At 36.4% G+C, this 17,124-nt stretch overlaps 3 protein-coding genes across 5 annotated transcripts in view; all 3 read right to left on the bottom strand.

Annotated features, from left to right (window-relative positions):
• Nucleotides 1–4,376: 4,376 nt before the first annotated feature.
• LOC119675210 lies at nucleotides 4,377–5,219 on the bottom strand. Its single transcript, XM_038086399.1, has one exon. It carries the CDS (start codon nucleotides 5,217–5,219, stop codon nucleotides 4,377–4,379), a length of 843 nt encoding a protein of 280 aa, XP_037942327.1.
• Nucleotides 5,220–5,673: 454 nt separating this feature from the next.
• LOC119675209 lies at nucleotides 5,674–6,642 on the bottom strand. Its single transcript, XM_038086398.1, has one exon. The coding sequence runs from the start codon at nucleotides 6,640–6,642 to the stop codon at nucleotides 5,674–5,676; it is 969 nt and encodes a 322-aa protein (XP_037942326.1).
• A 699-nt stretch (nucleotides 6,643–7,341) lies between these two features.
• The window catches only part of LOC119686202 (glutamate receptor ionotropic, kainate 2), a 33,292-nt gene continuing 23,509 nt past the window's right edge, over nucleotides 7,342–17,124 (bottom strand). For all 3 annotated transcript variants that reach the window (XM_038100712.1, XM_038100714.1, XM_038100713.1), the window contains 2 exons: nucleotides 7,706–7,888; nucleotides 7,342–7,650 (listed from right to left, as the gene is read on the bottom strand). In XM_038100712.1, coding sequence (XP_037956640.1) covers nucleotides 7,373–7,650; nucleotides 7,706–7,888 — 461 coding nt within the window. In that variant the 3' untranslated portion in view covers nucleotides 7,342–7,372. The remainder of the gene's footprint in view (nucleotides 7,651–7,705; nucleotides 7,889–17,124) is intronic.

Here is a 17,124-nt window from a genome sequence, read left to right as displayed (position 1 = left end):
AGCAGTATGCTATCGGGAGCCATGTCAGGCCGTTCAGTTGTTGTAGGTGAGCGCCCACTGCTACATCTAATGCATCTGTGGTTACACACATGGGTGCGTCAGGTGCTAAAAATATGAGCTTAGTCGCGTTGATTATACCATCTTTGCATTGTTGGAAAGCTTGTTTAAGTTGATCGGTCCAAACAATTTTTCGTTTATCATTCTTTATTGAATTTTTGAAGAGACTATTTAGTGGCGCTTGCATTTGTGCTGCCTTAGGAATACACTTTCTGTAGAAATTGATAATGCCCAGAAAACGTCGAAGTTCCATTATGTTACTTGGCATTGTAAAATTTTTAATCACTTCAACTCGTTCTTGTGGGCGTTTAATTTTCGGTAGTCACCGCAAGCTCTCCATCCACCCGTTTTTTTCTTCACTAAATGTATGGGACTTGCCCAGGGGCTGCTGGATGGCCTCACTATGCCTTGATGTAGTAATACACGAAACTCATCTTTAATTGCTCTTAATTTTTCACCTGAAAAAGGACGTGGGCGTTCTGATATTGGCTGGCAATTTGTTATGATTCTGTGTTGAACGCTGTCTGTTGTTGGTAGTTGGTACCGTTTAAATTTGTAATGTCAACATATTTTGCGATGACATCATGGAACTTGATGGATGAATTGATTGTCGAAACATTTTCGTGGGCTACTTTTTTCAGTAGACCCTTTGACTGTAACGTGGTTTGCGTATCAATGAGCGATGTTGCCCTCAAATCGATTTGTAAGCCGTAGTGCGTGAGAAAGTCTGCCCCAATTATGGCTGTTTTAACATCAGCGATGATGAAATACCAGTTGAAGTCTTTTATAAGGTTTAAATCTATTGCTAGTTGCTTGTTGCCAAATGTTTTGATTGCAGTGTTGTTCGCTGCATAAAGAACAAGATCGTCTGGTTGCATTTTATTTTTTGGATTGATGCCTGGTAGTGGAAGTAGTGAAATAGCTGACCCAGAATCAATTAAAAAATTAATGTTATTTTTCCAGTCATAAATATGTTTAGTCGTTTCTTTTGACTATTTTATTTAACATACATACACTATTATTCAAAACTACTTTTTACAAACTACAAAATTATACAAGTTTACACTAGGAAAATTAACCATCAACTAACTGTTGTTATCAATTGCCTCTCATCCTTTTATTTGTTGTTAAGGTGACCAGTTTATGTGCTTTTATCTTTTCAGCATTGCCAGGTGTCTTTTTCCTTCAAGAATGACAATTGGATATTTTCTGGGTTGCCATCTTTGTTGTACTGTCGCCACAGTACCCTCCTTCCAGTATTGTCTATTGTGAAAACTTCACCTGGTTTCTCTTTACGTGCGTGTGTGGGTTCTTCGTTGCCTCCTTCACATCTACTTCTTTAGTAATGAAAGCAGGTTTGAGTCTTTCTGCTGAAACTGTGGTCTCTTTTCCCTGGATGTCAATTACGAAAGTTCGGTCCGTTGGTCTACTGAGTACCTTAAACGGTCCAGTGTACGGTGGCTCCAACGGGCGACGAACAGAATCAGTCCTAAGCAGGACGTGTGAACAGTTGTAAAGGTTTTTTAACACAAATGAAACATTGTTCCGGTGATGTGTTGCGGGAGTCGGTCGCACTAATCGCATGTGTTTGCGAAACTGCTCTATGAAAATCTGCGGGCTGGTGCATTGTTGGTCGTCCTCAACAAACTCGTTCGGTAGTCGAATCGGGGAACCATACAGCATCTCAGCAGTTGAAGTTTGCAGATCTTCCTTGAAACACGTTCGTAGGCCTAGCAGGACTGTTGGTAGTAATTCTGTCCAGGATTCTACTTCGTGACACATTAGTGCTGCTTTTAAAGAACGGTGCCAGCGTTCAATCATACCGTTTGCCTGTGGGTGGTATGACGTGGTGTGGACGTGTTTTGCTCCTATCATTTTGGTTATGGCTTTGAAATAAGCTGATTCAAATTGTAGGCCCCGGTCCGTTGTTATGGTTTGCGGGCATCCAAATCTCGCCACCCAGTTTGACCAAAAAACAGATACTATGGTGTTTGCCGTAATGTCTTTTAAAGGTATAGCTTCAGGCCACCTTGAAAAACGATCAATTATTGTTAAACAATAGCGATACCCTTTATCCATTGGCATCACAATGATGTCGATATGTACATGGTCGAAACGGTTGTCTGGCATGTCGATTTTAATTGGCCGAAAATTATTGTCTGTGTATTTTTGCTCGTTGACAGGGTAAACAATTTCGCGCCCATGCAACTATATCAATTCGCATGGAAGGCCAGACGTATTTTTGTTTTATCTGATGCAGGGTGGATCTTCCACTGGGGTGTGACATGCCGTGAATTGATGCGAAAACTTTATGACGCAGAGATACTGGCACGTATGGCCGAATTGTTCCTGTAGACACATCGCAGAACAAAGAATTTTTGTCGTTGAAAACAATTGCTTGCAGTTTCAAAGATGTTTCCTCGTGCAACAGCGTTTTTAACTCTTGATCGTTTTGTTGTTTTTCTGCAACGGTTGATAAACTGACAGCAGTTGGCAGCGATACAGCTGAAATGCGGGAAAGAGCATCTGCCACAGCATTGTCACTTCCAGATAGGTATACAATGGTTGTTGAAAATTGGGAAATATAATCGAGATGGCGGAGCTGTCGTGGTGACGCCTTCTCTGGTTTCTGTTTGAAAGCATATATCAGCGGTTTGTGGTCCGTTTTAATGACGAAAACTCGTGCCTCTAGGAGGTGTTTGAAAAAACGAATGGCGCTGTAGATTGCTAATATTCTCTATCATATGCGCAGTAATTTTTTTCAGTTGCTGAGAGTTTTCTCGAAAAAAATCCGAGTGGTGCCCAAGTGCCCTGGTCAGCATCAGGTGCTGGATGTGCAATTAGTGCAGCATTCGCAACGCTGTGTTTACAGTTATTGAACGCATCGAGACTTTCGGGAGTTCAAGAGATTTTTCGTTTGTCATTTTTTTTGATGTTTCGTACCAGATCACTAAGCTGTGCTTGATGTTGCGATAAGTGTGGTATACAACGCCGGTAGTAATTCAGAACACCTAGAAACCGTGCTAGGTCACTGACTGTGTCAGGCTGTTTGTAATTCACCATTGCTTCAATGCGGTCCTGTGGTGGTTTAATGCCATTCTTGCTGACCGTGTAGCCCAGAAAAAGAATTTCCGATTTACCAAATTGACATTTGTTGACATTTATCCTGAGTCTACATATGTTGGCGCAAAATGGTAAACACTGTTCGAAGATGACGTTCATGTTCCTCTATGGACGTTGAAGCTATTAGAATGTCGTCAATATAGCAATACACGAAATCAAGGCCTCCAAAAATTTGGTCCATGAAACGTTGGAATGTCTGCGTGGCGTTTTTCAATCCGAACGGCATTTACTGGAACTCAATCAGGCCAAGAGGTGTGCTCACAGCAGTTTTTTGAATGTCATCCTCTGCCATTGGGATTTGGTAATATGCTTTCACCAAGTCGAGTGCTGAAAACAGCGTTTTGTTGTGTAACTTTTCCGCAAAATCATGCACATGAGCGATAGGATACCTGTCCGGTATCGTTATTGCGTTCAATTTTCGATAGTCGCCACAAGCACGCCAGCCACCATTATTTTTCGCCACCATGTGTAGGGGACTTGCCCATGGACTTTTTGACAAACGGCAAATACCTTGGTCCAGCAATAGAGTGATTTCGGCTTTTGCCACAGCAAGTTTCTGTCCAGATAACCTTCTGGGACGATCAAATACAATGTTGCCTCTTGTCTCAATTTGATGAGTCACCCCATGCTTTTGAGTGTCGTGAAGTGACTGTTTCAACACTGGTCGTGTAATATCAACGAATTCTTTGAGCAGATTGCTGAACTTGGCTGTCTCATCTATTGTGGATATGGTTGATGGCGGAGAAGCTGAAAGATCACCCCGTGTGTTAAGCTTCGTCGTCATGTCTATAAGCTGTTTGCTTCTCAGATCAACTAACAAATGAAAATGGTTTAAGAAATCAGCACCAATAATAGCAACTTCGACATCAGCGATGATAAATTGCCACCTAAATGATCTCCGTAAACCTAGGTCTAATTCCATTGTGTTGTTGCCAAAAGTGGTAATGAGAGTTCGGTTCGCTGCGTATAGTTGGAGCTCTTCTTGTGTTGTTTTGAATTTCACCAAATGCCGTGGCACTACTGATACAACTGAGCCCGAGTCAACCAAAAAACGAAAACATGATTTGCGATCGACGACAAAAAGAGGTTCACTATTTATGAGTGGTTGTTTTTCTGCTACTGGTGAATCACTGGTTATGTGGTCAAGTTGTTTGCTACTGCCGTCAACCAGTGTGTATGACAACAGCTTTTTTAGTTTAAAGGTGCCCATCGTGAGCAGCTTGGCTTGCACTTGGTGGCACCGTCCCCAAACTTGGTGTGATAGTAACACAATTTGCCATGATTCGCTGTTGACAGTTGACATCGCTTACACTTTTGGGTGAGCGCGATCGAGAAGCGTTGCGACTCGTGATTGGTTTCCTGAGTTGGCTAACTTCAACTTGCAGCTTTTTAGCCTGGCCGGTCAGTTGTTGAACAGCTGTGTACAAATCATTATGTGCTGTGCTGCACACAGTTGTCGTGGCCTGCTTAGCCTGTGGCGATACTTCACACATGTACATTGCGTTTGTTGTTGAAGCCTCCAGCATCTTATCAGCTAACTTGGCAAGTTTATTTAGATCATCCTCTTCCCAAATTGCCAATACCGGACGAATCGATTTGGGCATTTCGCTGAGAAAAAGCGTACGAATAATTTGTTCGCTATTTGGATCCGGTGCAAGACGTCTCATGTTCGAAAGTATTTCCGACGGCTTCATACCCGTAGTATCTCCACCTTGTAGTAGGCGCCGCAACTTGGATTCGGCTGATTCCGCAAATTTCCCCAACAAACGTGCCTTGAGTGTTTCATATTTATTGTTCGTTGGCGGATTTGTAATTAGATCTTCAGCAACCATCACAATGTCTTCATCTAAATTTACTGCCACCCAATCGAATTTGTCTGTGTCTTCTCGAATATTATTTAAACGAAAGACTCGTTCCAGTTGCGCGAACCATACTGATGGGTTGGTTTTATTGAAGTTCGGGACTTTCACATTGTGTCTCATGTTCATCTCAGTGGAGTCTACTTGTGGATTTACAGTTTGTTCTGCATTTACAGCCATGTTGTCGTGTGCCTGTCTGGAACGCAGCTTGCTCGTGTACTCTTTCATAAGATGCACTGCTTTGTAGTGTTTTTGCTCGATTTTCCAACGGAATCACCACCTTAGCTGTTCCAAGTACTCTTGTTCTGCAACTTGTGATGACGATGTGCGTGTTGGATAAGCCCGTTAATAGTTTTAGCGAATGTTGTTTAGCGTTTCTAAAACTAATGTTACTTTGCCCTTTTTTTCTTTTAAAAAATTAGTTCTGTAAGTTTTTTTACTTTGCGCGTCGGGGTCACCACTTTAGTCGTTTCTTTTGACTATTTTATTTAACATACACTATTATTCAAAACTACTTTTTACAAACTACAAAATTATACAAGTTTACACTAGGAAAATTAACCATCAACTAACTGTTGTTATCAATTGCCTCTCATCCTTTTATTTGTTGTTAAGGTGACCAGTTTATGTGCTTTTATCTTTTCAGCATTGCCAGGTGTCTTTTTCCTTCAAGAATGACAATTGGATATTTTCTGGGTTGCCATCTTTGTTGTACTGTCGCCACATATGTAAACGTAGCTCTTGGTTTTTTATGCTGTTGATTGTTGCTCTTACATTTGCCAAATTCGCACGGTTGGCTACATTTGGTCGCTGCTACCCCAAATTTTATGTGGTAGTAACAGATCTTCTCACGTTTGCAAGAACTGCTGCGGCTGTTGTCTCTACCACGACTGTCTCGTTTTTCCAATCTGTCTAAAGTCGCTGATATTTTGACTAGCTGCTGTCTTAGTTGTTGGATCGAACTTTCTAAGGTTGTTACCAGCGATTCTAATACGTCATTCGATTTGTTGGCGTTTGTAGTCATTACGAAAGACGGTACTGGACTGTTGTCTAATATTCTATCAGCTATTTCTGCTAGCTCATCTATACTTGTGGTTTTGCATGCTGATAGAATGCATCTTACATTGTTTGGCATACGTTGCAGCCACAGTGTTGTTAACGCCTCCTCTGAGACATTTGCGCCTACTAACGTGCGCATTTCACGTACCAGTTGGCTTGGTTTTTTGTTCGAAAGTTCCAAACCGGTGAGTAGCTTTATGAGCTGCTTTTCTGACGACTCTGAAAAACGAGAAATTAGTTCTTTCTTTAATTTGTCGTATTTGCCTGTTTCAGGAGGATTTTTTGCAATATCCGCAACTTGTTGCAGCGTTTCTGCATCCAGCGTAGTAATTACTGTATAAAACTTTGATAAATCTGCTGTGACTCGGCTCATATGCAGTAGGCCTTCAATTTGTGCAAACCATAAAGTTGGGTCCTTGGTTAAAAAGTTTGGCAACTTCATTTGCCCAATCGCTTGCACTGCCGACGCTTCCGCTTCCATAGGCTGGAATTTATTTGTCTCTGCGGGAGTCTCTGCATGTTCAGTTTCGCCAGTTTTCTGCATTTTGCGTTTTTTTTCTTGAAGTTTTTTGTAGGGGTCACCAATTTATGGCTATTTACCATAAGTTTATACAAATTAAAAAACACACTTTTTGATTGCTGATTGACTATTTTATTTCTACTTAGCGTGTACTTCAAGTTGGTTGCTGATTCATACATAAAAAGATCATTTTTGGTTTTACTTTGCCGGTAGATGGCAAAGTGAACGCCACATTATCTTATTAACAGCTCCATCTATCGGATTCTAAACTATTCATTCTTTCAAGAGGGAATGAATCATACATAGTTACAAATCTCTATAACTTATATAAAATATGTACATAAGTAAAAATAGCAGAAATAAAAATCAAGTTTTCAACAGTTTTTCAATACATTTATGGAATATTGAAGCTACAATATTAAGGACCAATATTAAGGGCTGATTTGACACTCAATTTGCATATTATTCATGAAATTTTAAGTTATATTTTGCGACCAAGAACCAAGCATATAAATAAGAGAATAAGAACCCAAAATTTCCAATTAAATTAAAAATCTTATATATCGGAACATTAGGTTTGATCTTACTGTTTCATGGACTATTTTAAAGACCTGCAAGAGTTTTGTTATTTAGTTATTTAGATATATTACATATATAAATTGTATATAAAGTTAAACCTAAATAATAAACTTTCTTTAATTTTTATATACAGAAGTGGTTTAGTTGTATTCATAAAATTTTTTATTTCAATATATCAATTAAAGTAATTGTATTGCACACCGCCAATATGCGGCATACCTACTCCAGTTGGAACATATGTTGTGGCGGGAGTACATTTCATGCAATTTCGTTTAAGAGCCGGCCTCTGCTTAGAAGCATGACATTGCATTGCAAATCGTAGTTCCTCCGCCATTTCAGAACACAATGATTGGTTTTCATTTTGTACATGTTTTTTTGAATTCCAGCAAAATTCAAGAATTGCAACGACTACCGATAGAGCCAGACCACAAAGTAAAACGACGAAAACACCACCTTTAAAACAAAAGTAAGATTAAATTTTTTTATATATTTGATTAAATATAATTACCGATATTTTCTACACCTAATGCATTCGCTTTCGATTCCTTGTTTTTATCGTCACGATTACAAACATCTCCAGTGTTTTTCCACCATTTGTCATAAAGAATTTGTATTATACCTTTTTCTTGCAATTCTAAAATTGCAAGAGACATTGGATCTCGCCATTGGGAGCCCTTTGGGGTGGCAATGCCTAAAAAAAATTTATTGCATCATAGTTATATGGTATAAGTTTAAATGGGTTAGGAATAATCCGACATTAGTTTATTTTTATAAAAAATAAATGTTTTTAATCACATTTTAATTAGATTTGTTGTCGAAGGCAATTAACAATATTTCGACAAATTCATAAACATGTAGGTAAGTAGTAATATACAAATTTATTATCAGGCTTATAAGAATTACGGTATGTAGTCCTTGACCACAGAACTTTTTACACTCTTAATATTTAAGTTTATTGGTAAAACGATAACAACTCAAAACAATGTGTCACTAAAAAAGACAGGGATTGAATAAGAATATATGGTATGAAGAAACATGACCGTTGTAGAAGTTCATTAATATAGAGTGACAAAAAACTTTGAAGACAACTATGTTATATTCAAGGACAAGAAAATGGAAGAATCTTTCAACAACATAAATGAAAATTCATGGAAACTGGGCAACAAGGAGCCCAGAAGACTGATATACCGCTACTCACGATACGACACCCACCGCACACCGTACCAGAACAGAAATTAGCAGATTAAAATTCTGTATTCTCTGAACAAGTAGAGATATGGAATTTTCTAAAAGCTTTGTTTTTGAAAAGACCTTTTTTTGAATCTAATTTGAGCTAAATCGGCCTACCGGAATCAATCCAAATTTACTGCCAAATATGGTGCATATTCACATTTTCTTAGGTTCCTCAAAAACTACGGCAGATAAAAAATTGAAACTTGGGCCACTAAATACTTGCATTATAATACACCTGCCACAATTTTTTTATGACATTCCTGATTTTCATAAAAAATTGTTCATGATCATTAAAAAACATTTTTGACATTATTAGACTATATGTATATATTTAATACGTACATAAAAATACAACTTTATACAAAAAATGAACGTGATCCGCTAATTTGTTTTTAAGTTATTTGTAGTTTTATGCAATTTTAGCGAATTTGCGACTTCGCAAAAATTGCGCGAACTTTAAACCCTTTAAAATTTTTTTCCTACTTATTCAAAAATGTTCATTTTTGATTTTTTTTAGAGCTTAGGATAAGATTTTAGGATATTCAGACAGATATATAGGATATAGATTAAGATAAAATTTGATTTTGAATAAAAGTTATAAGTGAAAATTCATAAAAAGTCAGCCATTTTTTATGGTCTTCTTAATTTCAATCTGCGATACTCAAAAAAGGTATTCGCGTTTTTTCATAAAATTTTTCCTACTAATAACCAAATGGAATACCACAGGGAAGAATGTCATCTCTTTTAATATGGATTTTAACTATGAATTCATTCTTCAACGACTTTGTCCTTTTAGTAAAAGGTATGTCCCCTTCGGTTCTGAGTAACATCGTGGATGGCTTTCTTCAGAATCTTAGTAGATGCGTTATAAAATGTGACATAAATATAAACCTTTTTAAGACGGAACTGTTACTGTTTACCAACAAATACAAATTTCCAAATTTTCCATTGCGAAGGTTATATATATTTGGTATAGCCAAAGACTAACTCTTTCGCATAAGGTTAAGATACTTTACTTTGTTGACACAAAACTTAACTGAAGGGCATTCGACGAAAGAATTCGCAAAACATGCGTGGCCTTCTATGCGTGCAAAAGGATGTATGGTAAGAACTGGAGATTACAGCGTAAAGTAATTCTCTGGTCATCGTTCGGCAGATTTTAACATTCGAGGGACTGGTATAGTTGCCCTCGCTGAATAAACAGTTCATTGTTCAAAAGCTAACAAGACTGCAAAGATCTGCTTATGTGGGTACAATGGGATATTGAAATCGTGCCCCAACGGTGCGCTCAATATCATGTTTCACTTGTTATCTATTACACTTCGGCAATATTTATGTCACCAGAATTCCTAAGAAATAAGAATGAGATATAGCGATATATATCGACGGATCTTAGATGGATAAAGGCATTGGAGTCGGAGTCTTTTCAAAGGACCTAAGGTTCAGTAAATATTAGCGTTTCCCCGATTTCAGTTCTATATTTCAGGCAGAATTCTTTGCCATCCTTAGAGCATGTGTTCTTACTTTAAACATGGACTTTCACGGCAAAAAAATTCATATTTTTAGTGACAGTCAGACAGGTATTAAAACTTTATCAGTGATCTGTATTACATCCAAACTAGTACAAGAATGTGGAGAATTTATTACGCACTAAGTGAGAGGTCCAAGGTAACTCTAGTTCGGGTTCCCGGGCATTCTAATATAGTATGAAATGAACATTAGACTGGGCACCTCTTTTACGGATACTTCTATTTCAACCTTTGTCCCTACCAGCAATAATTGGAGATTGATTTATGACCACTTCTTGAGACGGGCTAATAGTGAGTGAGACCATACTACCGCAGCAATTAAGTCACGAGGTACATGGCCAATCTATCTTTGGTAAATAGAATCAGAGGTATTTAGGTTAATGTCTGTCTTCACAAGGCACTGGACAGCATGGAGCTAGACCCTGTGGTATCTCTACCAACTCTCGATGAAAGAATACCAAAACACCTGTTGTGTTTATTTCCAGGCTTGGTCAGAAGTGGGTTAAGGTTTTTAGGGCCCCTTTTTTTAAAACAATCAGCGATACCTCCAGTATTAACATTGGCCAGACTCTGGCCTTTATAAATGCTTCTGGCTGGTTCTAGTTTGACCTTCTTCTATTATTACGAGAAATTGTTCAAAACGTTGAACTAAGAAAGTTCAACGGAGAATTCGATCCTCTCTACACTTAAATTAACTAACCAAATGTATTTCAGTCCTCAAAAATTACTAAAAAATTACGCAAAATATGACTTTCAATATACCTCATTTATTTAAACAACAAATGTAATTAGTAATAATATAAGGGCATTTATTATTTTATAAATATTTAATTTATTAACATTTCATATTTCAAGCAAATCGGTTAGAAAATAACGAAGTTATAACATTAGGGTTTAAAGTTTGCTCAATTTTTGGGAAACCGCAATTTCGCTTTCTAGCTGTCATAGTTTTCAAAGTAAGTAAGAAAATTTGGAGATAATCCAGTAGACTAAATCGGTTCAAATTAGATTCAAAAGAAAGGCTGGCTCAAAAACAAACCTTTAGGAAAATTTACCATGAAACAACAAATTTTCACTATAGTGTGATTTCTTCGTGAAGTCATTTATATATTTTATTCGTAAGTTGTATGTGCCTATCTTTCCACACGTGTAGAGCTTAGAAAGAAGAAATATAGAACGTTCACCGAAAATAGAAAGGAAAAGTGTATTATTGTTTCTACCCAGCCAGATACGGCAGAACCTGATAGTTCCGTACCCGTTGTACCCAAAACTTGCTATCAGGGTCTCAAACACAATAACGTAATTATGTTGACTTTGAAACTATCAAACTATCATTTATAGTACGTTTTAGCAAGTAAAATATGATACGTTTAGATTTAACTTAAAATTCCATAAATTTAATTCCGATGTTATTGAAGCCAAAACATACCCCACAAAATGTGAGTTGTTGTGAGAGATTGCATCCATTGCAGATTCATTCTGCTTCCACGATTAATGATAAGTTAATAATAGGTCTGTTCCACGAGCTACTCATAGTAACTTTGAGTAAACACTGTGTATACACAAGCGCGTTCCACCAGCAAATTTTCAAGTATTTTTGTGTAAATTTTACTTCTGTTTTACTCATGTTTTACTATGAGTAGCTCGTGGAACAGACCTAATATGTGAAGTATTTACACATGATATACATTACCTTAAACATTGCTTGATTATATGAACAATATATGGCAAAGTTTGCGACAAAAATTACAAAATGTGAAGGTTTAAGTGCTACGATTTTATTTTGAAAACGGTGTTCCTTGTCATCTGTAATTACATAATTTTACCAATGCTAGTTAAGATGCCCTATTTTATTGAAGGTCAACAAATGCCAGTGAGAAAATTAAATTGTCGCTGCTAATAAAAAAAGTGAAGCATTAAAAACTAGTATTATTCCTAAATTAACAGACTGAAGATGGTTTTCCTTTAACTTCAACGTTGCCGATGATACTACAAAAATAAAAAATCTTATTTTGTTGCTAATACTTCTCGCAAGTTCAATGGCAAATGGTTGGTAATAATAAAAATTATTCCTGTAAAGAAGAATCGCCTCTAAAACTTACATTAATTGTTAAAATACTTATCATTGAATTTGAAAAATATTCTTAATTTTTGCAATTAAATCACATTGTTACTTCAGTATTATGTTTTTTTAAACTCATATCGAAAGTAAATGTGTCCAGAAGAAGAAATTAGTTTGACTGGTACCGTTTTTAGATATGCTGAAATAATTCTTTGGCGTCAATAACAACCAATTTGGACCTTAATTAGAAATTATTAAAGATAAATTTTCTGCTCACCGCTATCCAGTAAATGCGATCGACAGAACATGAGCAAACTGTGATTTCTATTATAGCTGACATGTAATAGGCATGAATTTGGATGTCGTTTTGTGATTAGCTAGAGACTGTCAAAATCAGTCAAGTGATTCACACTGGTAAACGAAAGTTTTACCAAGTGAAAGGTGCTCACGCGCCGAAAGAAGAAAAGGACGACTTGACCAAAGATACCTTCTATGGGAGCTTCGAGGAAATTTATGACCGCAGTCCCGCTTTCGTGAATCAAGATCCAACAATGATCTTGGGCTATTTGATTTTGCTGCGGTGCGAAACATGGTAGTATTTAGCACCAGATTTCCGCACCGCGGTATTCATAAGACAACATGGCTATCTTACGATCAATCAACATGAAACCAAATTGATCACTTCGAGATTGACACAAGCCACGCTTCAAGTGTGCTTGACGTACGTTCGTCCTGTAGTCCAAATATCGACTCAGACTACTACTTTGTCGCAGCCCAGCATGTGATCGCGAAATAGCTGAAGTGTTTACCAAGCAACTCTCTAGTCGATCAAATAATCAATCCTTACGTCTTGATAGTACTGGTAGACAATGGGGACATATATCTCACTCCCTTGGCAAAACTGCAAAAAATGTCCTTAGTTTCCAACATCTAATGGTATGACGAAGAGTTAAATTAAGTATTTTTGTAAAAACAACTTTTGTAATTAATATAAAAACACAAAAAGAATAAAATTATCGTTAAAAAACAATTCCAAAAGTGAAAAGTGCATAAAATATTAATTTGAAAATAGCACGCACTTTTTCGAATTTTTGTTTATTTATTTCTTTTTGCAGATTTTCTTTCCTTTAAAGCTAAAAATAAAAAGTTTGAAAAACAAAATATATCAGTGCGCTTTTGTGCATACATAAAAAAAACAAAAAAAAATAGAGCTGATAGAGACAGCTATTATTCTGATAAAAACGAGTTCCACAAACCTAACACAAAGCTAAGCCTACAATACAACATAACATAACACAACACCACATTGCACAACACAATTCAGCCATCATAACTACCATAGTTGGATGCATTGTAATTTTATTTTATTTATTTAATTTATTAATCACCTTTATAATAATTTATTTATTTATTACAATATAGAATATAATATATATATTTACTTTTTTATTTTTTCTTTATATTTTTGTTTATTTTTTTTTATATCAAGTTAATTTAATTTTTATTTGTATTTGTATTAAATTTAACTTTGTTTCATCTTATATTAATAGTAGAAAAAAATTAAATCTTATAGCAAACCTGCTATTTGTATACATAACCACCTATGCAAATGGGTAAACCTAATTCTCCCCCAGAGAAAAGACATACAATAAGCATCCCAAACAAACGGAATGCTTATCTAGTAATAGACGCATCAAACAAGTTGCCACAGAAAACTACACAAACTGATAAAAGCATTGTATCTTCAGCAGCATCGCTTGCATTTCCCGACTTAGTGAGTCCAAAAAATAAAACTAAAATCCAAATAGGCATGGAACGCTATATCAATATTAAACGAAGACTTAGTCCTAAAAAAGGCAACTTAAGAAGTGCTAAAATAAATAAAATTAACAAAGATAGTGCACCCACAAATATACTTTCTGGCAATAGATTTGCGTAGCTAGCTGAATCTACAGAGGAAGCTAATCAGCCTACTACCAAAAAGTTTAAGCCCCCACCAATTTACCTGCGTGAACGCAGTTCAAGTACCCTTGTTACACTCCTAACAAATCTGATTTGTAGCAATACTTTTCATATTGTTCCTTTAACCAGGTGCAATATACACGAAACTAAGATACAAAGTGACACCGATAATAATTTTAGGGTCATTACCAAACATTTCGACGACAGCAAGAAAAATTACTACACATACCAACTGAAGAGTAGCAAAGGACTTGTTGTCGTGCATTGTATAAACTGCCAAGAGTATGGCCACACTGTCATATTGCACTCTTCGTACAGTGTGCGTAGCATGTGGCGAGCTTCACCGTAGTTCGGAATGCGATAAAAAGGCACCAAAGGACTTCAACTCCAAAAAATGTAGCAACTGCAGTGGAAATCACACCGCAAACTACAGAGGCTGTCCTATTTATTAAGAACTGAAGCACAGGTTAGCACTGCAGAAAGAAATGTTGCGTAATCCTACAACAAGTAACCCCATCAAATTAGTTGAAGTACCCCAACCTTTAACTTTCAAGCCTGTTACACCAAGTGCCCCATATGCTAATGTTTTTAAATTTGACAAACAACAAGCCCCTCCAGTTCAAAGTATTAGTTTGGAAATGATGATCTCCACTCTCACCCAGAGTTTAATTCAGTTCATGTCAATCATGCTACTCTTAACGAGATAATTGAAAAGCAAACCCAATTAATGCAAATGTTTTTGTATAATAAATGATAAATAAATACTTTAAAAATGTGTACATGGAATGCAAACGGCTTATGCCGACATAAACTTGAACTCACAAACTTCATGACCCGAGAAAATGTGGATGGAATGCTTTGCTCAGAAACACATATAACAAACAAGTTTCTTTTCTATTCCTGATTATTTGTTCTATAAAACCAATCACCCAGATGGCAAAGCACATGGTGGTACAGGTATTTTGACACGAAGGCATCTAAAACACAATTTTCTAGATACATATGCCCATAATTATATGCAAACCACATCAATATGCCTTAAGCACAAAGGAATTTAACTTTATCGGCAGTTTACTGCCCCCCTCACTTCAACATTACTGAGTCCCAATTTACGGATAACTTCTTAACTTTAGGTGACAGATTTCTTGCAGCAGGAGACTACAACGTCAAGCACACGTATTGGGGTTCACGGCTCTGTAATCCAAAAGGTAAACAGCTTTACAATTCCATTTTAAATAGGAAAAATGCATTAGACGTAATCTCTCCTGGGCAGCTAACATATTGGCCTGCCGATAACAATAAAATACCAGACCTAATAGACTTCGCCGTGACCAAAGGCGTAAGCAGAAATTTTATCTCAACACACACTAGCTGCGATTTGTCTTCTGACCATTCTACAGTAACATTTTTGTTTACTTGATGCTCCTTAGTGACGAGACTGTTTCTATAGTCTTACAAGTCCTAGAATAAACTGGCTCAAATATAAAAAATACATTAGTGTACACATACACAGAAATTACAAAATAAAGTGTAAATCTCATATTGAGGACGCAACGTCGGTTTTAAACTCAATTCTGATTTTAGCACCAGAAAACTTCACTCCTAAAGACAATAACATTTACACATCCAATAAAGTACTTACAAATACTTACATAGAAAACTTAGTCTCACACAAAACGTGGGTTAAGGCGCGAATGGCAAAAAAATTCAAAACCTATGTCGAAATGGCAAAAAACATTTATCCTTGTGGTATGCTCGCAAAGGAAAAAATCTCCCATAGAATCCGATTCTCCAATAAGAAACTCTCTCGGAAAATGGGAGCGAAGCGATTAACAAAAATCTAACGTTTTTGCTGATTATCTAAAAGAGATGTTCCAACCAAATCCGGCAACAAGACATTATTATTTTCCCACTCAGCATCTACATGCACCATCTATTGACAAATTTCACGGCCAATGATCTTGTTCAAACAATCACAAACAATTTAGATTGCAAAAAGGCACCGGGATATGATAGTCTCATTCTATGATAAGATGCAATAAATAAATGTAGGAATAAGTATTTACAAAAAAAAGATTAAAAGTTAGACCGATTCGAATAGCAAAGAAAGGCAAAGACAAAAATTTTTTATTTAATTTATTGAAATTTGGCTGACCATACAACGCTGTTTCGAGTATTGCCAAGTACTCTTCATCAGTGGTCTTTGGAAGTAATCGAATTTTTATTTAATTAGTTTATAGTCCGTATATAATTTGTTTGGACTGCAAGTGCCAGGCTTAGAACTCGTGCCTGTCAAATTAGAAGCGATGACTAATCGTGTTTATCCACAAGAAGCCAAGGCTGCACAAACTTTCAATGCTCAAGTTCCAGGTTTTATTGTCACTTACTTTTATTTAGTTAGTGACACCAACCAAAGCACTTGCCGTGCTTTAAATGATCGCTTCTAATTTGACAGGCACGAGTTCTAAGCCTGGCACTTGCAGTCTAAACAAATTATATACGGACTATAAACTAATTAAATAAAATTTCGATTATTTCCAAAGACCACTGATGAAGAGTACTTGGCAATACTCGAAACAGCGTTGTATGGTCAGCCAAATTTCAATAAATTAATTAAAAAATTTTTGTCTTTGCCTTTCTTTGCTATTCGAATCGGTCTAACTTTTAAATAGTTTCTTTCGTCATAAAAAGACACGCCATTATCGGCAAGAAAAAATTTACCTTAAAAGATTAAAGTTCCTCAACATCCTCAACTACGAGAGTGTTGAGATCGCAGTGTATACATTAATTTCCCATATATCTAGAAGTATTTAAGATTATTCAAAGGGTTTTTGATTGGAAATGTCGGATAATCTGTATATTTGAAGATGCAGCAGTTGCCCAGAGTTCGAAGTCATAAGTCCAGATTGGTTTAAGTATAGCTTTGTAGATAAGAAGCTTTTTTTCGATTGATTGAAATTCTAAATGACTTGCTTGTTATTTTATTATTATATAGTATACTAGAGGATTGAGGAATTCAAGACAAGAAATAGAAGAAATAGCGAAAATTTCGCTCTTTTTGCAAAGAAAAGCAATAATTAAAATATTCGAAAATTTAAATATATCATTACTCGTTACTGACATGGTGAAAAGGGGTACAAA

The sequence above is a fragment of the Teleopsis dalmanni genome, chromosome 2, assembly GCF_002237135.1.
Source record: "Teleopsis dalmanni isolate 2A chromosome 2, ASM223713v2, whole genome shotgun sequence".
Lineage (NCBI taxonomy): Eukaryota > Metazoa > Arthropoda > Insecta > Diptera > Diopsidae > Teleopsis > Teleopsis dalmanni.
The sequence above is the reverse complement of the archived record's forward strand: the minus strand, read 5'-3'. Positions and strand labels throughout refer to the sequence as shown.

Coding starts and splice junctions, on each gene's coding strand:
- LOC119675209 (XM_038086398.1), bottom strand. CDS start 6,642: ATGCAGAAAACTGGCGAAACTGAACATGCAGAGACTCCCGCAGAGACA.
- LOC119675210 (XM_038086399.1), bottom strand. CDS start 5,219: ATGGCTGTAAATGCAGAACAAACTGTAAATCCACAAGTAGACTCCACT.